Raw genomic sequence first — 21,450 nt, 5'->3', positions numbered from 1 at the left:
CCTGTTCCTTCTTGTATGCCAGGTCTGGATGCAGTGCCTGGCACATAGTAGGTGCTTAGTAAATGTTTGTGGAGGACAGTCATGAGTGGGTAGCTGGGAAGGAGGGCAGGGCTTTTGGGGGACCACTGGGGTCTAGACTTTCACAGTTTCTGTGGGTGACTATGTGGGGTACACTCAGCCCTCTTCAGCCTCCAGGAGACCCAGCATGACCATCAGCCCTGCCTTCCACAAGAGGCACCTCCGCAAGCCACAGCAGGCCTGAGGAGATGGTTGCCGGGCTGAGGCAACTGAGCTCTGTTCCTACCTTCTGTGGTTCATGAGTAGCTCTCTGTGGAGCTCCTGGTGACTCCGGGAGGCCTTCACAGGGTTCAGCAGCTTCTTGGGCTTGATGAGCTCTGGGTTCCACTCTCTATACTCGGGCCGGGCCATTAGGCTCCCGATGTCCGCACGCTCTCTCTGGATCTCAGAGTACATCGAGGCTGTAGAGGCAGGAGGCAGGGGAGGGGTTGGTCAGAGTAGGATCTACAATTTAACCCATCCTAGGGGAGCCCCACAGCGGAAGGGTTTCTTTTCTTTCTTTCTTTCTTTCTTTCTTTTTCTTTCTTTCTTTCTTTCTTTCTTTCTTCTTTCTTTCTTTCTTTCTTTCTTTCTTTCTTTCTTTCTTTCTTTCTCTTTCTTTTTGTTTGAGAGATTTTGTTTGAGAGAGGAGACAGAGGCAGTACTCATAGTAGGGGCAGAGGCAGAGGGAGAAGCAGACTCCTCTCTGAGCAAGGAGCCCGATGTGGGGCTCAATCCCATGAGTCAGATCATGACCTGAACCAAAGGCAGACACTTAACCGACTGAGCCCCAGCTGAAGGGTTTCGATGTTAGATGGACTCTGGTCATCTGCCACTGTACGGCCCTGGGCAGACTCCCTCACCTTCTGAGCCTTGGTCTCCTGATTTGTGAGATGGAAATAATCAGACCTGGTACAGGATTGTTGTAAGGATTGGAAGTGCTGTTTATAAAGTGGGGTGTGAAGGTGAAATTATACTGGGTTACAAAATATGGGTTGACATGTGCCTATGTTTTTGGCCTGACTTTGGAGAAAACAATATCCCATAAAAAGAATCATGTTTGAGTTTCTGTTTTTCAGCAAGCTTTAATCAGAAAAAGATTCTTAAAAAAGAGCAGTATGCATTTGTTAAATTTGGATGAGTGTAGTGATCAAAAGGAAGTATCACCCCGTATTGTCCAGTTTCCCTCTCCATAATTCCAAATTCTCTGTGGAAGCATCAAGTTTTTCAGTTTCTCCAGATCAAAGAGGAGAGTATGAAATCCCAGGATGGCTATGTCTCTAATTACAAAGGGATGGTTGTCATCTTTAATGTGGATATCTGGCTTCTTGATGGCCTTACTTTCACCACAGAAGCTTGAAATTTGTCAGTTTACTTGAAATTCAGGCAGAAGGGCTCCCTCCTCTACAAGCTGGCTCTGTATCCTTGCAATGCCCCAAAGTAAGTGTCTGTATGTGTGCATGCAGACGTGTGTGTGCGTGTGTGTGAGTGAGACAGACAGAAAGGAAGACTTCTTAAGAAAAAGTCTCCAGGGGATGACACAGCCTGCCCATCAGCTTCTTACAGTAATTAAAGTGAAAATTGAGGCATTGGGTCTGCTCCTTCATGAATTCTGCTTTTCTAAGGTTGAGCATCTACCATATGCCAAGTACTGGCATAAACAGGGGTTCTCCAAGTAAACTGGATAGGGATGGTGGTCTGTGCAAAACCTGGAGGTAGGTGATAGCTCAGTGGGATTGGAAAATACAGGAGGAGGGGGTTGGTAGAGTGTAAATTGCAAGGTGACCTGTCAGGGAATGTAGGCATCGAAGGGGAGATTATGTTTTACAAATTGTGGCTCACCACACACATGTTTGGCATTTCTATTATTACCCGTTGCAGGGTGCTGTTTGGAGGATTAAGTGAGATCACATTTGTAAAGGTGCTGTGTAAACTGGAAAAAAGTGTTAATTATTACAAGGTATTTTGGAAGTAGCCAGATGAAGTGTCAGAGCATAAAAACATATCTGCTAATTTTTTCCCCTTGAATTCACATTCTCAGAACTGTTTCTAAAATGAGAATTCTAATTTCCTTTCTTCTCTTTCTTCATAAGGCTGTTTTCAGGTTCTATCCTTCCCAACTCTTGGTCTGGTTTTTAAAGATTGTGGTAGTATTTGATAGTTAAAAATGGGCACTTAACAAAATAAACAGTTGGCTATATCGGCTCCTTCATCTTTTAAAGATGTGGATATTTCTTTTTTTCTTTTTTCTTTTTTTTTTAAGTAAATTTTACACCCAGTGTGGGCTTGAGCTCACAACCCCAAGATCAAGAGTTGCTCGCCCTACCGACTGACCAGCCAGGGGCCCCTGAAAATGTAGATATTTTCTTAGTCTGTGGGCTTGTCTGGGAGCCAATGCACTAGAATACCCTGATTCAGACTGGAGCTTGGAGAATTTTTTTCCCCTTTTGATGCCCATTCCCATGATCATGTCCCACCAATCCTTTATCTGAGCGGCTTTTGGCTGTTCTCTTTCCTTCCTGTGTCCTCAGCTCTCATCCTATCCAGCCCATTATCACACCACACTTAAGTAACTATTGTAGCTCCTTGGCTATTCATCCTGCTTGTAGTTCCTTTGTGTCCCAAACCTTCCAGAACTTCATAATTTTCATCAGTTACATTGTCTTTGAAATAGCTAACTGTATTGGATGTTACCAAAGCCATAAGGCAGGAAACCATAAGTTGTATAACTTTAGGAAAGGCGAAGACAGAATTAATTTGCTTAAGATATCACTATATACCCAGAATTCCCAAGTGGATTAACAGAAAAACATTCGGAACCAGTGAGAGAATTCAATGATGTGGCCAGATACTAAGTAAGCACACAAAACGAAGAGCTCCCGTGTAACAGGAATAACCATTGGGAAAGTACACAATACAATCATTCATTCATTCTACAATATGTTTTGAGTTCCTGCAATTTGCCAGGTTTTGTGGTAGATGCTGGACACAGGGGGTGAATGAAGCAAACAAGGTTCCTGCTCTCGCATTGCTGACAAACAAATGATTGCAAATTGCCCAGAACCCACTGAAGGAACCAGGGGGCTGGGATAGAGACTAACAGGAGGACCCACTTTCCCGCCAGGTGGACTTGGGGGGTGGGGTCTCTCGGAGGAGGTGACATTTCAGATCTGGGGATTGCTGGGGCAGAGGCAAGGAACAGCATGTTGTGACTCATGTACCTTGAACAAGCTTGGTCTGTTCAAGGAACAAAAAAGCATAGTGTGTCTGGAGTGGTGTGCGTGAGTGACAGGGAGAGTGTTTGGTGTGAGGGTGGACGGGTGGGTTCAAGTCGGGGAAAGATCGCGTCTCATTCGATTTTTAAAAAGGTCGTTCTCTCTGGTGTGTGTGTGTGGGGGGGAAAAACTGTCAGCAGGTTTTGGGAAATTTTTTATCTGACTTTGGTTTCTTTTACTTCCACTGGACACTCTCGCTGGCTCTCCCTCCTGTTAAATTCCAGAGGAAAATCATCTGATTGGCCAGGCTGAGAATCTTCACCCCACTGGTCACCAGCTAATTCATGGGCCAGCTGCCCCTCAGGGGCCAGACCCCACCACTACAGCAGCAGGACCCTTCCGGCTGAGTCCTGCTTGGAAGAGGGGCCCTGTATGTTGTAGTCAGTCCTGCACCCAGGTCCAACCGGTGACCAGCTCCGGCTGCAGGAGCTGCATTTTCATTTATTTTGTAAATGAAATCAGCATTTAGTCGTGGGCGATGTTGTCTTCCTGAGGCTAGGGTGGTGTGGTGGTTCAGGCAGGGATCCTGAAGGATGGGGCTGGTTCTTCAGACCAAAATTGCAGCCTGGGAAAACCGCTGCCTTGGCCAGTTAGTGTGCCCAGCTCCAGGACTGACACGTGTGAGATCTGTGGGCACGCGGGTGGGGGCCCTCCAGGGCTTAGAGAGCCCCTGAGCCAGACTCCCTGCCCTTTAGTTTAATTAAGAGAGGCCCCTCCACGTAGAAGAGCCTCACATAGGTGCTGAAACAACGGAGACTGCTCAGCAAAGCCCAGATGCTGGGCTGACAAAATCCGGGCCACCCTGGGGATCGGGTGGGCCTCCTGAGCCGAGGTGGGATCTGACCCCAGGGTTGCTCTGGCCAGGTCTCCCAGGCAGCTGGGGCATCCTGAGAGATCAGAGACTGTCAGGGAAGTGGCCGTGATGGGGCAAAGTGTTAGGTCGCCTCCGAAAAGACAAAGGTCAATGCCCAAAGGAAGAGCTGGCAGAGAAGAGGAACAGGCCGGTGGAGGAGAAAGCTAAAAGGCTAGAGGATATGCTTCACTGGTTGCCAGAGAAATGCAGAACAGAGCTTAGGTGTGTAGACGCTGGAGTCTTGAGGACCTGGATGGGAATGTTGACTCTGCCCCTTCCTAGCCTCGGGCAAGTTTACCTCTCCCCTGCAGCGGGAGTCCACAAACTAAGCCTTTGGACCAAATTCAACGCCTTTGGAACACGGCCATGCCCATGCATTACTCACTGTCTATATGGTTGCTTTCCACTAGAACAGCAGACGGGAGAAGGTGTGACAGCTGCTCTTGTTCAGCACCCTTCTTCATGAGGTTGTTGCAAGATAAATGAGGGGATACCTGCTTGGTGCTTGGTAAGTGCCTAGCACAGAGTTGAGGACTCAATAAATGCTACTACCCATCTGGGCAGCCAAATACAGCAAGGCAGGCTGTGCACTGCACAACTCTAGGGCCTCACTCCTGTAAATTAAACTATGAGTGGAGCCCCTAGAATTGCAGTGTGGCCACCCCATTAGCTGCTATTAACAATTAGTACCAATAAATCCCAGTCTTAGTCTCGGATGGAGCATTCTTATCCTCTTTAAAAACTGCACTGATTTAATCAGTGGCTCTTAGCCCTGGCTGTGTATTGCCATCACCAGAGGAAGTTTTAAAAATACCAATGCCTGAGTGGCACCCCAGGAATTCTGATGTGACTGGCCTGGGGAGGCAGCCTGGCCTTTGGGATTTTAAAAAGCTCCCCAAGTGATTCCAATAGTCAGGCAGCTTTGTAAACCATGGAGTTAAAAAGAAAAAAAAAATCTTCTTTGCTTTGGCCTGGGTGATTTCAGCTGACTGACTGGCCTGGTAGGTGGACAAGTTGGGTTAAGGTCATAGTTTTTAGCCACTGTGTGACCTTGGTTGGGTCGTCATCTCTAGGACCCTCCTTCTCTGTAAAATCATGATGCTGTGAGGACAGGATGAGCTGGGCAGGGGCAGGTGCAGCCAGTAGGTGACAGCTAAATGGAGTGTCTTGCATGACTGGACAAGTAATTCTTGCTTATCTGCAGACTGTGGGACTGACTTCATCTTTGGGGGCAGGGTAGGATGGGTAGTAATAGGTCAGGGGAAAGACTGGGAGCTTCTCCCTTGGTTCTTCCATGTTTCTGCTGAGAACCCTAAAGGTCCCACAGCTCCTCCCCAGGGGCTCTGCAGACTGCAGCCCCAGGCTAGGCAAGGCTTAGCTGGGCTCACTGACTGATCCCAGGGTGAGCTCACCAGCCGCTGGGGTGAGTGTGGCTAATGATAGGGTGGTAGCTTTGAAATAAACAATGGTACCCACCCTGGCCGCAGGAGAGCAGTGAGGAGAGACTGAGGGGAAGTGGCGGTGTTGGGGACCCAGGTCTCAGTTTACCCTAAGAAGAGCTGTAGGATCCCAGATGTCTAAGGCCTTAATGCCCCCTTCATCTGCCTCTCTGCCCTGGAGGTTCTGGTTCTGTCTTTGATGGCATCAGTTACAACAAATGACACATGAGCCAGTAAAGCAGCATGGTTAAGGCAAATGGAGGAGACAGACTGGGTTTGAATCATGGTGGGTTACTCCTTACCAGCTGTGTGACCTTGGGCAAATAGCTTAGCCTCTCTGAGCCTCTGTTCAATGCGGACAGTGGCCGAGGCAATGCCTACTCATGGGACTGTTTCTTTTTTTTTTTTTAATTTTTTAAATTTTTATTTATTTATGATAGTCACACACACACAGAGAGAGAGAGAGAGAGGCAGAGACACAGGCAGAGGGAGAAGCAGGCTCCATGCACCAGGAGCCCGACATGGGATTCGATCCCGGGTCTCCAGGATCGCGCCCTGGGCCAAAGGCAGGCGCCAAACCGCTGCGCCACCCTGGGATCCCCTCATGGGACTGTTTTGAGGGTGAAATGATGTAATGTGCAGGATGTGGTTAGTCCACTGCCTAGCAGAGTGATGCTCACAAAAGGAAGATTTTCCTCCGTTCCTAAGGGGACCCTCAGCCCTTGGTGAAGGCTCACTCACCTGCATTTGGATCTCACAATAGCCCAGGGAGGCTGTCGGGGTACTCTTTTATTATGCCTCGTTGTAGATGAGAAAACTGAGGCTTTTGGCTCGGCCCCTGGAGAACTCCTAGCCCAAATGAAATCCAGGCTCACCGGGGGAGGCCCAGCCCAATCAGACCAGCCCTAGCCGCTTTGGGCTCGAGCCAGAATCTATAGGCCTGACTGCCCAGGGGCTGGTCTTTGCTTAGGAGGAGACCAGCTGGTGGCCTTCCCTCTGTGCTCTCCTTCCCTGCACCCTTGTTCCTCATTACCATTCAAGCTGTGGGTTCTGAGCACAAGTGGGACCTTCTTGGTTCAACATTTCAAGAGGTGGAAAGGTAGTGGACAAGAGAGGTTTTTAAAATAACTACTGGCAAAGGAGAGAGAGGCATTAGATGAAAATGATGAGTGTGACCACTGGATTTTCCAGCCCCTTCTGGCTTTTCCCCCCCAAGTGGGGAAAGTGCCCTTTTCTGTTTCCCTGACCAGAGACCAAAGAACAGTATTTATGGTGGCCGCTACCTAGAATCAGAGCTCCTTGTGCATTTGGATGCAATCTCCCCGACCCATGAGAAAATGGCTCAAAAGTCCTAAACATTTTGCCTTGGGTCCACTGTGACCTCCTAATTTGTGATGAGAAGGTCTGCGTGGGCATTCAGGGTTTTGAATTAATTCCATAGCGGAGTCCAGAGCTGGACACGGAAGGTCCTTGGCAAGGCTGGTGCAGAGTATGGTGCAAGGGACAAGTGTCAGCAGACCAGATATTCCCACTAGCCCACCAGGGTGTGATGCCAGCCATTCCACTTGGAATATGCCTCCAGGGGAACAATCCCAGCAGGTACTTATCACCCGCTGAGCTAAGAACCACTCGGGATCCAAGCCCCTGGAGACACAGCTATTGGGGCAGCTCACAGCCGGGGAAACCAGCCAGCTTTGGCAGCAGTTGCAAGAAACCACATACCAAACACCCTGGTTTCTAGCTCCATCTCAGACTTGCCTCTACTGCAAGGGGCTAGAGCCAAATTCTCCAGGCAGTTACCATGTTCACACGCACGTGTGCCACACACTGTGCTGAGCCCCTCAGAGCTGTAGCTTGGAAAACTCTCACCACGGACGGAGGAGGTGGGTAGAGAGGCTCTGAGAGAGAGGTCATCTGATTTCCCCAGATCACACAGCCAGTAAGGGAAGGCGCCAGAATCCAAGCTGGGAGCTATGTCTGATGCCAAGACCCCTGTTCTGTCCCTTGCACCCTGCAGCCCTCCGGCCTGTCACCTGTCTGATACGGAGGAGGATGAACCCCTGTTCTGGGTGATAATGGGCTTGGCGGGGGGGGGGGGGGGGGGGGGGGGACGGAGCCAGGGCCCCAGGCTCTAACAGCTCGACTCCCCAGCCAGCCAGCCTGCCTGCCCCGGGCTGGCCCCGGGCCCTCCTTCCCCGCACCTCCTCCCGCACGGCACCTGGCTCCGCCGCCAGGGAAACAGAAGAGAAATGGTCTTACTTCTTGGATGCGTCTTCGGGAAGGGAACTCGGGGAGCAGCGGTGGCAGGTCCCTAGCTCTGCTCCGCTGGGAAGTCCCAGACTAGCGGGAAGGGCCGCCTCTGCAGGGCGGGTCCTAAACCCCCGGGCCGCAGGCGGGTGCCAGCCACCGGGGCGGCTCTGCATTCCTGTTTATTCTGCTATCAATAAAAAGGAACTGTTGCCATAGTAACAGATATTTCACTTGGTGCGCGGCCACTTCCACAATGCGGAACACCGCGTCCAAGCCACACGCTCGAGCGGCACAAATAAATACCTAGTTCGTCAGACTGGGGAGGAGTGAGGCCAGGCTCAGGCATTTCCCGCGCTTCCGACCAGAGGGTCAGCGGGAGTGCGGCCCGGAGCGGCCCCACCTGCCTGCCTGCCCAGGGAGCCTGGCCGCCAGCCGGCTGGGCCAGGATCCCCAGACACCCTATTACTCTGTACCCTCAACTTTGAGTGGCATCATTGAGAGTGTGAGGAAGCAGGAAGCTGACGGGCTCCAGGCCCGAGCGGGCCCTCTGGGCCCTCGAGTCAGCCCAGCCGGGCTCCCCACCAGCCCCCGGGCAGCAGCCCAGCGCCCCTGCGCCTTCATCCCCGGGTTTGTCAGCTGTGGACAACAGCCCGGTGGACGGGTGGTCGGGAGATAAGAGAGTGACACAGGGTTAGTGAAGGCAGGGGGTCCGCGCTCAGCAGCCAGGACGGTTCCTTCGGGGACAACCAAACCCGCTGGGACAGGGCCCAGCGAGGACGCGGCGCCTGGCGCTCCACGGACCCCGGCTCGGCGTGTGACCGAGTGTCCTGCCCGTCTGGGACACCTGTGGACGCCGAAGACCGGCCTGGGTGCTTGCCGGTGCTGGGAGCGTTTTCCTCATTTCAGACCCGGTGTTCACGCGAACGTTTGGGCATGTTTTCTGGCTTTATCCTCCTCCTCCTCAATCCTCAATCCTCTAGCCAGGAAGCTGGCACCTGCCGGTTAAACTCGGCTCTCTTCCCACCTTCCCGGTGAAGGGTGTGGCTGCCTCGAAGGCCAAGAAGCCCAGGACGCATATCAACCCTGAACAGGGGCATTAAAAAGACAACGTGCGCCCTCTTTGGCCCGTGGTATTTTATGTGACCTTTGTTGAGCGCCTACTGTGTTCCTGGCACTGTTCCAAGTGCCGGAGCTACGGTGTAAACGATAGCTTTGGGCTCGGGCAACTTACATTCCCGGGGGTGGGCGTGGGGTAGTCAGACAAAAAATAAGGAGACAAACCAGACACTTGGACCTCTGATGAATGAATGCAGGACTAAAGTAAGAACAGGGGAGGAGAAGGGGAGGGGCTGACTCAGGAAGGGTGGACGCCAGGGCAGTGACCTTTTAGGGAGGCCTGGGTGGTAAGAAGGAATCAGCAACATGTTCCCATATGAGAGCATTCCAGGGAGTGGGAAGAGCCAGTGGAAAGGCCCCAGGGTAGGAGTGAGTTTGATACGGTGGAAGAAGGCCAGCGGGGGCCGGAGTGCTGGCATGAGGGGGAGGTGGGGCGTGGGACCTGATCAGGGAGGCAAGGGACAGGTTGTGCATGGCCTTGGAGCCTTGACCAAGCTGGCCATTCTGGAACCACTTAAACTTAGGGGGTCATAAGTTCTTGGGTATCAAACAATTTTCTAGAAACAACAGGTGTTCCTTTTCATTCTTTCTTCCTAAATTCTGCTTTTCTTGAAGTCCTTTGAATGGTATCCTCCCCAGGCTTCCTGTCCTGCTGTGGCTTAATTTCACTAATTCTAGTGGTGGAAGACTGCCACTAAATTCCCGTCAAGCTTCTCTTTGTTGCCGTATATTGTCTTGCTGTGCAAATGGCTCTTCTGGGCATTTCCCAGGGCCCACAGTGGCTTATCTGAACCAGTCCGGGTGACCTGTGGCAGTGGGGGAATAGGAGGGATCCTGGGGAACTGACAGCTTCTGTATGCCACCTGCAGAAGACAGAACCCCCTAATCCAGCTTACTCCAGAGGAGCAGACTCAGTCCCCATGCCAGTAATGACCTTCATTTCCACTTTGAATTTTCTTTATTGGAGGACTCTGATAGCAGCCCAGGGCAATGGAGAGCCAAAGAGAGTTGGGCAGGCATCCGCCCAAGGTTGGGCGCCATGTTCTCCAGGCAGTTGGGAATCCTTATACCTCTTCCATTAAAACTCTTCTCACAGCCCAACCTGTGTACACACTCATCAAGCTCACCCACCAGACTGTCAGGCTGAGGGCTAGGGCCTCACTTTATCTCAGTATCCTGTCCCAGTACCAAGGTGCTCAATAACGATTGTTGACTTGTAGATACCAAAGACATTGACCCGCCTGTGCTTGTTATAGTACCATCTTGCTGTGTGTGTGACTGTTTATGAGATCAATAGTTAACATCTTCCAAGCCATACCTCATCAGTAAGAAATAAAACTATACCCCATAATGGGATCCAGGTCAATAGTATGTCTATTTATTCCCCTAAAAAGATGTCTGGTACATGTCTGGTGAAAAATCAAACTGAAAAATCACATATAATGTGATTCCTACCCTCCCTTTTTTTTCAAGATACAAAAGTTAGTACTTACAGGTCATAGAGGACCAATCTGGAGGTCTATACACTGGACTGTTAAAAGTGGTCAGTTTTAGATCAATGTATCTTAAATGTCATTACTAGCCATCATTTGTTAAATAAGTGTTAAGATGGAATTACAATGGACCGTGCTCCTGGATTGCTGTATTAGAATTTATGAGGGGGAGGGGCCCACAAATCTGGATTTTTAGCACAGCCCCCTGGAGATTTGTTTGTATCTGGGATTTTGAGAACCACTATTTTACAGGATAAAATTACAGGCCTTTCTCCTTAGTCACAATATTTTTGTAATGTTTGTGGTTTAAAAGCAAAACAAAACCAGGCATACATCGTTTTTTGCTCTTGGAAAACAATAAAGATTAAAAATATGAGAAATAGCAACCTTTTCTAACCGATGATAGTTATGATTCACATCTGGTTCAGTCATGTCCATTTTGCATATTGGAAAATAGAGGCCTTCTGGGCAAGATGAGCCTTTCAGGAGTTTATTCCAGGTTATGGCCAAATTCAAACCTAGTTGCTGCCTCCTGCCTTGGGCAGTGGAGCTTTCCTGGGAGGCCTTCCCATTCCCTAAAGGAAGGACTCTGGAATGCCAGGGGTGGGAGATCAGATTTCTTGCTCAGCCCCAGAAGAACTATGGGGGAACCCAGAGGTAGAGCACACCCCTCCCACACTTCCTTCTCGTCCCTTTGAAGTCTGTTTTTCCTGGGAATTTAGAGGAGCCCAAAGGAGGGGGGCGATTAGTGAAGACCCGGAGAGGCAGTCAGGAGAGGGAGCTGGGGGATTTTCCTGTATCTGTAGTGGGCTGGGGCTGCAGTTTGCATTAAAAACAAAACAAAACAACCTCCAAAAATATCTTTCCTTTCATTTTTGCTCCCCTTTCTCCAAGCTCACAGGCGCCTAGAGCAGCTTATCTGGGTGCACAAACCTCAGACAAGAAGTTCCCATGGCAACTCAAAACTTCCTCCTCGGCCCTGTACTCAGTCTAAATCTCCAGGGTCCCTTTTCAAGGCCTCAATGAGGTTTCTGAGAAGCCACCCACAAAACAACCTCAGGATCCAACCTCCTCCCCACCCCCAACATGCTCAGTTGAAAGGACATGGAGGGGGGCAGAAACTGTATTGGCAGAAAAACTTGTCATGGGATCTGTGGAGAGATTATAAAAGGAATGAGAGTTGCCTTTACAACAAATTTGAACCGGGAAGAATTTGCCCGGTGGAGGGATTTCAAGTGTGCAAACAGGAAGGTACCAGTGGGGAGTGGGGAAGAACTAAGTTTTGTTTCAGAGCGCTGGCTCTCCACTCAGCTGCGGTTGGGCATGGTGAATTTCGTCTCTTAGCTGCAGAGGGGCCCTGGGCTGCCCCCCATCCCCAGCACATTTTAACTCACTCATAGCCAGTAGTCAGGCAAAAGAGGGACAGTGGAGCTAGGGATAGGGAGAGGAGTGTGTGTGTAGGTGTGTGTGTGTGTGTGTGTGTGTGTGTGTGTAGAGAAAGAGAATGAGGAACCTGGGCAGACCAGAGCTTGTCAAGTGAATCAAACTTCCATGATTGCTGGCAATGGGATTGGCAGATGTAGCAAATAAAAATGTACAGGCTGAGTTTAATTTGAATTTCAGATAAGCAACAATAAGTTTTTAGTATAAGCATATCCATACAGTAGTTGGGCTATACTTACACTAAAATATTTTGTGGGTGTATTTGAGGTTCAAGTTTAACTGGGTGTCCTTCAAATTTTATCTGGCAACTGTGCCTGGCAGGCAGGGACGGAGGTGAGGGCTGTCCCTCTGGCTACAGGGGAGAAGCACAGTTACTGATGTCGAGAGGCACCTGGAGTGCTGTTCCTCTGTCCCTGCGGCCCCGAGAGATGCCTCCCTCCCTGCCGGGAACCGACCTGAGCTCCAGGGAGGATGAGGGTGCGAACCTCAGGTGGGCCTTTACAACAGCGCTGCGTAGCTTACCAGGTATGGCCAAGTGTGAGTTATTCCCAAAGGTGACCCACTCTTCCAGCTCAGTGGTTAAGAGCGTGGACTGTGGTGTCAATGGAGATACCATTCCTCGCTTACTGGTGGACGGCTAGGTGACCTTCAAGTCCTCATTTCCTCATTCTGATATGGGGCAGACATTCTTTTGAGGAAGAAAGGAGACACAGCACAAAGGGATGCCCTTCACATTACCTGTCACAGAGTGTGGGCTCCAGAGTGGTAGATGTTATTTTGATAACCCATTTCAAAGCAATATAAATTTTCCTCCACGTGAAAAAAGTGCGATTAAAGATTAGAGTTGATACAGCCTCAGTGATGTAAAACAAACACAACCACACATACAAGCTCTGAACAGCAAAGACTATGGTTAGGAGACACCCCCAATGTTACCAGCAGTTGCTTATGGTTAGTGGGATTGTGGGTAAGGCTTCCCCTTCTTTATTCTCGATTTCCCAAAATATTCACGGTGAACATACAATACTTTAATATTAAAAAGTTATTTAAAAATAATTTTTGATGAAAAATTTTCTAGAAGTATTGTCTTTGTACATGACTTGAGAATACTGTAAATGAAGATGGATGGCTACCATCTTGGGTTTGACTCCATAACCCCATCCTTGGAAGCTTCTAAAGGAGGAGGGCTCTTGCCTCTTCACTAAATGGACCAGTTGGATCCCTGACTCTTCTTGCTTTCCATGTGTGAGACAACCAGAGTAGTGCTTCTAGAGGCCCTGGATTTAAAACTCAGCTCCACCCCTGATGGGATGTGTGACTTTAGACAAGTCATGTTATCTTCCCAGCCTAAATATTCTCATGTGTAAAATAAGGGTTAATACTACTTCCTTCCTTGAGAGGGGACATATCTGTTATGAGTACATCCACATGCCTCGCATGGGGTAGTGCATAATAGTGATTAATAAATACTAGTTGAAGGAATACATGAATTACATTGATGAGATGACAGATGTACAGCATTTGGCAAAGTGAGTGGCAATAAGTGATTAATATTATTTGCCATTATTATTACTAGCCTCAGGAGATGTGCAGACTTTGGCATAGATGGGCCTTAGTCTGCATGTGTTTTCTACCTCATTGTGGGATAGAAGCATTCTCTTAGCAGGAGCATGGGCAAGCTGCGAAGCTCTTTCCAACTCAGTCTCCTCTGTTAAATGAGGATGACAATCAGCAGTGACCTTGTAGGGTTCTTGAGACTGAATGAGCTAGCAGTGCCTAGCACAAAGTAAATGCTCCCAGAGGGGACATTTGGGGGCCCCAAACTCCTTGCTCCCTCCCTGGCTTGTAGCTCTTAGTGGTACAGCATGTGGCCCCTGGAAAGACTCTGATCTGTCTGCTATTCTGAATAGGTTGCCAGTGAAAAATGTTGCGTTTTGAATGAGGCTCATGGCTGCAGCTCCAGGTTAGAGGGAACACAGGGTCTGCAGATTAGATAGCCCCCCCTCTGCCCCCGCCACCTTTGTGAGAAGATAGGAACTGGGTGGGAACACTTAGGAGGATTGCCTTGTGGGAAATCACTGGAGCTGGGATTTGAAATCGGATTCATCTAATTATGGAGCTGCTCCCTTTCTGCCTGCCCCAGTGCAGCCAGATTCAAGACCCTCCCCCAGGAAGGCGCCGCCAATCCTCAAGTCTTGGCCAGTTCTCGCTTTGGGACTTAAGAGAACCGTTGTTTCAATGTTCCAAAGCAGTAGCCCTGCGTGGGGATCTCCCCAGGGCAGAGCCAGACTAAGTCGAGAGGTAGTCTCAGAACTGAGGTGCTGAGGTCTTGCTGGTGGAGGTGGGGAGTGGGTGGGGGTGGGGGGGGGAGGGTTGGCAGGGCAGGCACCCCTGGGGCAGATGTACAGCCAGTGACTCCCCTCTGCAGGCTGGACCACTGGGTCAGGTGGGCTCCTTGCCCGCGGCAGGCGGGCAGATAATGAGCCCAGGTGAGCCCGAGTCCCCTGTGACACTTTCTAATCCCGTAGCACCCCGACTGGCAGGGTCCACGCTGGCCAGAGGCAGAGTTTCACCTTCCCCAAACTTCTCTTTCCAAGCATAAAGTCTGGAGGGGAAACTCCTCAAATGCTTACTGCGGGCATTCCTTTTCTTCTTTCTACATGTCTGGTATTCCAAATTATCTTTACACCGACTAAAGACCATGTTTGTCTCGTTTTCCAAGTAAAAAAAAAAAAAAAAAAAAAAAAAACTCATTGTCCAGAGCAGAAAAGTGCTAAGAGCTTACCGCAAAAAGTAAACAAAAAGACAGAGAAGGGAGAGAAAAAACCAACAGTGTTATCCAACTCTCACCCTTGAAAATTAAGCATTGTGTGTTTCCTTGTAAATCTTTTTCTCTTTACCTGCGTACGGATAGCTCTCTCCCTGCAGCTCGCTCTCCTGCCTCCCGGCGGCTGATGCAACCCCAGGCGGGCCACCCCCCCCCCCCCCACTGCGGCCCCGGCAGGGTTACCCATTTCCCACCCTCCTTACAAGCGCCTTCATGGGCTTCAGACCCCGCCAGGGGATGGGGGATGGAAGCTGCCGGGCTTTCATAGTTAGGACACCGAGTGGGTGCCTATGTGTGTGTCTTGGGGGGGGGGGCGCACTTGCACACTGGAATAAAGCAATATAAGGGTGGGTCCCCCCCAAAAAAGAATGTAGGAGGGAAAGAAGGAATGAAAGGAAAAGGTAGTTTAAAAGAATGAAGGAAGGGAGGAAAGCAGAGCAATGAAGGAGGACCGAGGTGCCCGGCGGGCTGGGCGCAGGGCGCAGGGAGCCCGCGCTGCCCTCTCCACGCTCTCCACGGGGTGCGGGCCGGGACTTGGCCTCACTTACCGGACCGGAGCAGCACGGCCCGGTAGAGACCCGAGGCCTCGGCGGGGCCCCGAGTCCGCTCGCCCAGCCTCTGCGCCATGCGCCCGTGCGCCCGCCTGCGGAGCCGGCACTGCGGCCGGAGGAGAGTCCTGCGGGGCCGGCGCCTCCGCGGGGTGACGCCAATCGAGGCCCGAACCCAGCTGCGGATCGAGTTACCACCGCGGCGGGAGCTGAGCTGGAGCTGAGCTGGAGCTGAGCTGGGCCGCGAGGAGGGACCGCGGGCAGGGCGCGGGCAGGGGTGCTCTGCGCGCAGAGCAGCCGGGAGGGCGCGGGCAGGGGCAGGGGCAGGGGCAGGACTCCTCTGGAGCCCAGGGAGAGCCCGATGTCCTGGCTTTTAGCCTTGGTCTCCCACCCACCCCACCACTCCCCACTCTTCTCCATTTCCCTGGCCACTGGCTTCCTTGAATACTACGAGCAGGTGTGGGATTCTGGAGCGGCATCCCTGGCATCGCGCCCCAGGGCCACCAGTTAATAGGGATGTGACCCCGCGATTTAATCACCTAACCTCACAGAGCCACAGTCTTTTCATCTGTAAAATGGGAATAACCACAGTACTTATCTCACAGGGTTATGAGGGTAACTGATTTTATATATGTGTGTGTGTACATATTTATATTTATGAATATATATATACACATTTTACATATACTTTTTAAAAAATTTATTTATGATAGTCACACACACACACACACACACACACACACACACACACAGAGGCAGAGACACAGGCAGAGGGAGAAGCAGGCTCCATGCACCGGGAGCCCGACGTGGGATTCGATCCCGGGTCTCCAGGATCGCAGCCTGGGGCCAAAGGCAGGCGCCAAACCGCTGCGCCACCCAGGGATCCCCATATACTTTTTTTAAAAAGATTTTTTTATTCATGAAAGACACACAGAGAGGCAGAGACATAGGCAGAGGGAGAAGCAGGCTCCATGTGGGGAGACCCATGCAGGACTTGATCCTAGGACCTGGGGACCATGACCTGAGCCAAAGGCAGATGCTCAACCACTGAGCCACCCTACATGTTCATTATCTTTTTATGTATATATATGTATATATATATAATGATTATATGATTCTACATATATATGATTATAGGTATTATATATAATCTTAGAACAGTGGCTAGCACAGAACAAACGCTATATATTGTTATTTAAAAAAGTGTCCTGGGGAGTGGCCCTGAGAAGTAGGGGGTGTTACTGTAGGAGGACAGTTGGGGTGAGACTCCACAAGGTTGATGTCTCCCCGGCAGCCCGGGTGGCTCAATGGTTTAGCGCTGCCTTCAGCCCAGGGTGTGATCCTAGAGACCCAGGATCGAGTCCCATGTCGGGCTCCCTACATGGAGCCTGCTTCTCCCTCTGCCTGTGTCTCTGCCTCTCTTTCTCTCTGTGTCTCTCATGAATAAATAAATAAAATCTTAAAAAAAGAAAAAGCTACAGATTTAAAACTATTAAAAAAAAAAGATTGATGTCTCCCAATTTGTACAATCCCTTAAATAGCCAGATGAGAGGACCAGCCAAAAGAGTCTAAGGATGGAGGAGCAAAGTCAATCAGGCAGATTTGCGATATATAAGAAACTGACAGTTTTGATTATCTACTCTGCTGTCTGATGCCATGCTAAGTTTCTTCTAATATAAAAACTAATGTCCTCTTTCATCTTCATAACCCTATGAATTAGTGTCTATTAGTCTTCCAATTTTGCAGATGAGGAAACTGAGGCTCAGAGAGGTTCAGCAGTTTATCTGGGATCACACAGTGTGGAGTGGGGACACAAACTCAGGTTCTGACCTCAGACATGGACTACTCTACTGTCCCTCTGTTATCTCACTTACTCTTCACAAAAGCACTGAAGGGGAAGTATTATCTCCAGTTGAGAGATGAAGTCATTGAGACTAAGGGAGGTGAGGTGGCTTGCTCATGCTCACACAGGTAGTTGGAGGAACCAAAACTTAATCCAGTCTCTACCCATAAAACTAGTGTCCCTGAAATCTATAGACCCCCAGAGCTGTCCAGGGTACTGGATGGCCTCTGTTCAAGGCTGAGCCTGTGTGGGCCAGGGAATCTTGAGCTGGCTGTTGGAGCCTCAGCCACACAGTACTGTCTCCCTGCACCTCTGTGTCCTCTCCAGCCTTGGTGTCCCCAGGCCAAATGCCAGCCAAATCCTCTCTAGCTTTCCTTTGCCACTTCCCAGGCCCAGCTTCTGCTTCCTGTACTTCTCTGCTCTTCAGTCACCACCCAGGATCCCAAGGACCCAAGTGACACACTTTGATCTTTGGGGACATCACTGATTGGTCAGACTGACACATATCTCATCAACAGCCAACCACTATGAGTGCCAGGCACGATTACAGACATTTGGCATTGACTATTTTAGATCCATTCTTTAGAGGATGAAATTATATACAATTTATTATTCATCTCAGTCAATCTACTCTTTGATCAAGTATGGTTATGCCCCTTTTATTTTTTATTTAACTTTTAAAAAGATTTTATTTATTCATGAGAGACATAGAGAAGCAGGGACATAGGCAGAGGGAGAAGCAGGCTCCCTATGGGGAGCCCGATGTGGGACTTGATCCCAGGACCCTGGGATCACAACCTGAACCAAAGACAGATGCTCAACCACTGAGCCACCCAGATGCCCCTGGTTATAACCCCTTTTAGAGATAAGTTTCAAGTAACTTGCCCACAGTCACATAACTAGTTAGTAATGGAGCTGAAATTGGAACTCAGATGATGCCAAAGCTTTTTCTGCAGGGGCGAAACAAAGCTAGCTATTGAACAAGGTGGGGGGTTCAGGAAAATTGTGACTAAGAAATATGCTTTTACCGAGCATTCAAAAAGGATTAACTCTGGTCACACCCCTGAGGAATTCTAGGTGAGTCTGACTTACCTGAGCCATTTAGTCTCTGCTTCTCATTTTCATTATGAAATATAGCCTGAGGAGAGTATTCTTTCTGTGAACAGAAAGAAAGTAGGTGGAGGTGAGGATCCTTTGTTCGTTGGCAAGAGAGGAGCGGAGAAATATAGTGTCTCCAAGTTCCCACAGGAGGGACTGATCCAGGTCAAAGTCCTCTCCAGAGAAACAAATTACTATAGTCCTTGGAATGTGCATGTTGGGGGGCCATTCATGAGACATGCTTTTTAAAAAAAATAAACCTTTTTAGAACAGATTTAGATTTAGAGAAAAATTGAGAAGATAGTACAGAGAGTTCCTTATACTCTGTATCCAGTTTTTCTGTTAGTATCTTCTATGTGTGTAGATGTACAGGTATGGCACATATGTTATAATTAAAGAGCTAATATTGACACGTTATTACTAACCAAATCCATACCTTATTCAGATTTCCTTAGTTTTTACCTAATGTCCATTTCCTGTTCCAGGATCCCATCCAAGCTACCAGGTTACATTTAGTTGTTAGGTCTCCTTGGGCTCCTCTGGACTGTAATAGTTTTTCAGATTTTCTTTGTTTTTGATGACCTTGACAGTTTCAAAGAATACTGGGATCCACATTCTTTTATGCTGAGGTCTTATCCGTGCTTCTACCCAGAGTACCTTCACCTTACCTTCCTGGCAAACTCCTCATCCTTCAAGGGCCAACTCAGAAGGCTCCTGGGTTTGGTCTTCAAGGTCAGGTCTTAGACATCTTCTCTTCTCTCTCTACACATTCATGACTTTAAAAACAACTCTAAGCCAGTGATCCCCAAATGCCTATCTCCAATCTAGACTTTCACTCCAAGCTTAAACTTTAGCCAACAGGCTACTTGACGTGTCCACTTGAAAGTCTAAACACCATAGTCTCACCATAGCCCAAACAGAACTATTGATCACTCCAGCCCCTAACCTGTTCCTCCACTGACCCCCCATCTTGTCAAGTGACTCCATTCTGGCCCTGTGGCTCAGACAGGAGCCTGGAGGTCTGCTTTGCCTTATCTTCCCACAGGCCCACAGTCCCCAGTCACCAAGGCATGATGAGTCCACTTCCTGGCATCTTCTCCATCCATCCAGTCATTTCTTCCAATGCCCCAACCCTAGCCCAGGCACCACTCTCCTATGTCTCCAAGAGCAAGCTTTTAAAATGTAACTCAGACTCTGCTGCTGCTCAACTGAAAACCCTTTGGTGCCTTTCCTTTGTACTTGGAGTCAAACTCACATGTCTTCCTCTGGCCTTTAAGGACTCCACCATCCAAACCTTGCCTGCCACTCTCTTAAATACCATCTGTTTGCTCCTTCAAATGTTCAAGGGCTTGTGATGCCTTAGTGAAGAAAAAAGACAAAGGTCCCTGACCTTACGGATCTGGCACACTAGTGGGGGGAGCTAGACAATAAGCATAATGAATAAATAAACTAGAGAGTATGTCAAAAGGATGACAGGTACTATGGAAAAGAGGGAAATTAGAGGTATAGGGGAGTAAGTGGGAGCGGTATGTGGTAATTAGTGGCTCCCCAGAGTGTCTCATAGAGAAGGTGAGATGTGAACACAAACTTGCAGGGAGTGGGGGAGCTAGCCAGACAGATGTTTTGGGCAAGAGTGTTGCAAACAGAGGGAATAGAGCAAAGGTCCTGAGGCTGAGTGTACCAGAAGGTTAAGGGAAGAGCAAGGCTGCCAGGGTGGCTGGAGTGGAAGGGATGCAGGGAAGGTCAGCAGGAAACAGGGCTACCTTCCTTCACACCTCACACTCCAGCCACTAAGAGTTCTGCTTGGGTTCCTGAAAGCTGTGCTGTTTCTCACCTCCTGCTTTTCACAAGCTGTTCCCTGGACCCATGCATATTCCCCAGCTCTGCCTGGCTTCTACTGCTTATCAGTTAAGTCCCAGCTGAAATGCCACTTCCCCAAGGAGGTCTCCCTCAATCATGTGCTCCTGCACTGCAGATTTCCCTTATATGACTCTTCACCACTGAGTTATAATTATTTGAGTCCCATTTCCTCCGTCAGACTGTATGAGTCTTGCGTGGGGAGGACTGGGTTCACAGCTGTCTCCCCAGGGCCTACTTCAGAACTGGGCATGGCTCGGATGTCCCGTAATGATTTGTTGAAAGAAGGAATGCAGTGAATTAGGGAATGAGTGCTTGTACCCACACAGGGAGCTCTGAGCTATATGGGGAAGGCAGGCAGTTCCAGAGAGAGTAAACCAAGGCCAGAATGGAAGGAGGATCCTTGTTGTCTGCCCAGGGATTATTCAGGTACATAGAAGGGCCTGGGGTGCTGACATTTCCCTAGGGTGCTCCCATTTTGAACTTTGTCACTCAGAGAGGATGTAGAAAGGGCGGGCGTTTGGGTTTTGGCCAAGCCTCTTTTGTGGTTTTTGACAAAGGGATTAAGAAGACAAGTAACTTCATCCCTGTAAGAAAATTTCCGGGCATAGAAAAAGGACCTGCTCCAGAGGGCTCGAAGGGGATCTGAGCTTCTTCTCACGTCTCCCTACAGACTTGGGAAGTGGGGCTGGTGCCCAAGGGCAAGATTAGCATTACAAAGCCAGAATTTCATAAGGAGCTGCTCCCAGAGCCAGAGTTCAAAGAATTGTTCCTTGCACACTCACCAATCCCCTTTGCAAGAAAGACTTGTTGGAAAAATCAGGCCATCCTGTGTCCAGGAAGACCTCACTGATTGAGGCAGATTCCCCTCTCTCTTCAATGACTGGAGTTTGGTGAACAAAACAACACTGCACGTGCACACAGCCCCTTGCAAAGGCAAAGCTGAATTGAATTTGCTGACGCATTACTGGTATTTGATAGTCTTTTCCAAAGACTTTGCTCGTAAATACGTCAGTTATCATTTGCTCACGCACTTTTGGGATCGGAAGATGCTGGCTTAGTTATAATTTTGGTTAGTGAAAGTTAACACACACAATTTCCAGAGGAAATACTATTGTGTATGGTACAACATACCCAACTGTGGCTGAGCACAACCCAGTGTGTTTGCATTTGCATTTCTCCTGACCTTACTGTGGCCACCACCTGCCTCTTTTTCATGCCCCGATTATTGAGAAAGTTTTTTGGGGTTGGTCCTTGGTGACCTTCAATGAGCCTATCCCACAATGAGCCTATCCCACAAAGATTCTTCTTCTCCACTTTGCTTTGCTGCTTCCCCTGGAGGCTGATGCCT

General features: G+C 49.3%; 2 protein-coding genes across 5 annotated transcripts in view; one reads left to right on the top strand and one right to left on the bottom strand.

Annotated features, from left to right (window-relative positions):
* The window catches only part of LOC129522047 (uncharacterized), a 62,515-nt gene that overhangs the window by 5,070 nt on the left and 35,995 nt on the right, over nt 1-21,450 (top strand). The window lies entirely within an intron of this gene.
* FAM107A (family with sequence similarity 107 member A) overlaps nt 1-21,450 on the bottom strand; it is a 56,163-nt gene that overhangs the window by 4,572 nt on the left and 30,141 nt on the right. Inside the window, exons 2-3 of one of the 3 annotated variants that reach the window (XM_055344126.1) lie at nt 18,237-18,300; nt 305-479 (exon numbers count right to left, since the gene is read on the bottom strand). In XM_055344126.1, coding sequence (XP_055200101.1) covers nt 305-479; nt 18,237-18,300 — 239 coding nt within the window. Of the gene's footprint in view, nt 1-304; nt 480-7,883; nt 8,016-15,301; nt 15,392-18,236; nt 18,301-21,450 lie in introns of those variants that run through there. The other 2 variants (XM_055344127.1, XM_055344128.1) reach the window with 2 other exon arrangements.

The sequence above is a fragment of the Nyctereutes procyonoides genome, unplaced genomic scaffold (genome assembly GCF_905146905.1).
Source record: "Nyctereutes procyonoides isolate TBG_1078 unplaced genomic scaffold, NYPRO_anot_genome, whole genome shotgun sequence".
In the NCBI taxonomy this organism is placed as follows: Eukaryota; Metazoa; Chordata; class Mammalia; order Carnivora; family Canidae; genus Nyctereutes; species Nyctereutes procyonoides.
The sequence above is the reverse complement of the archived record's forward strand: the minus strand, read 5'-3'. Positions and strand labels throughout refer to the sequence as shown.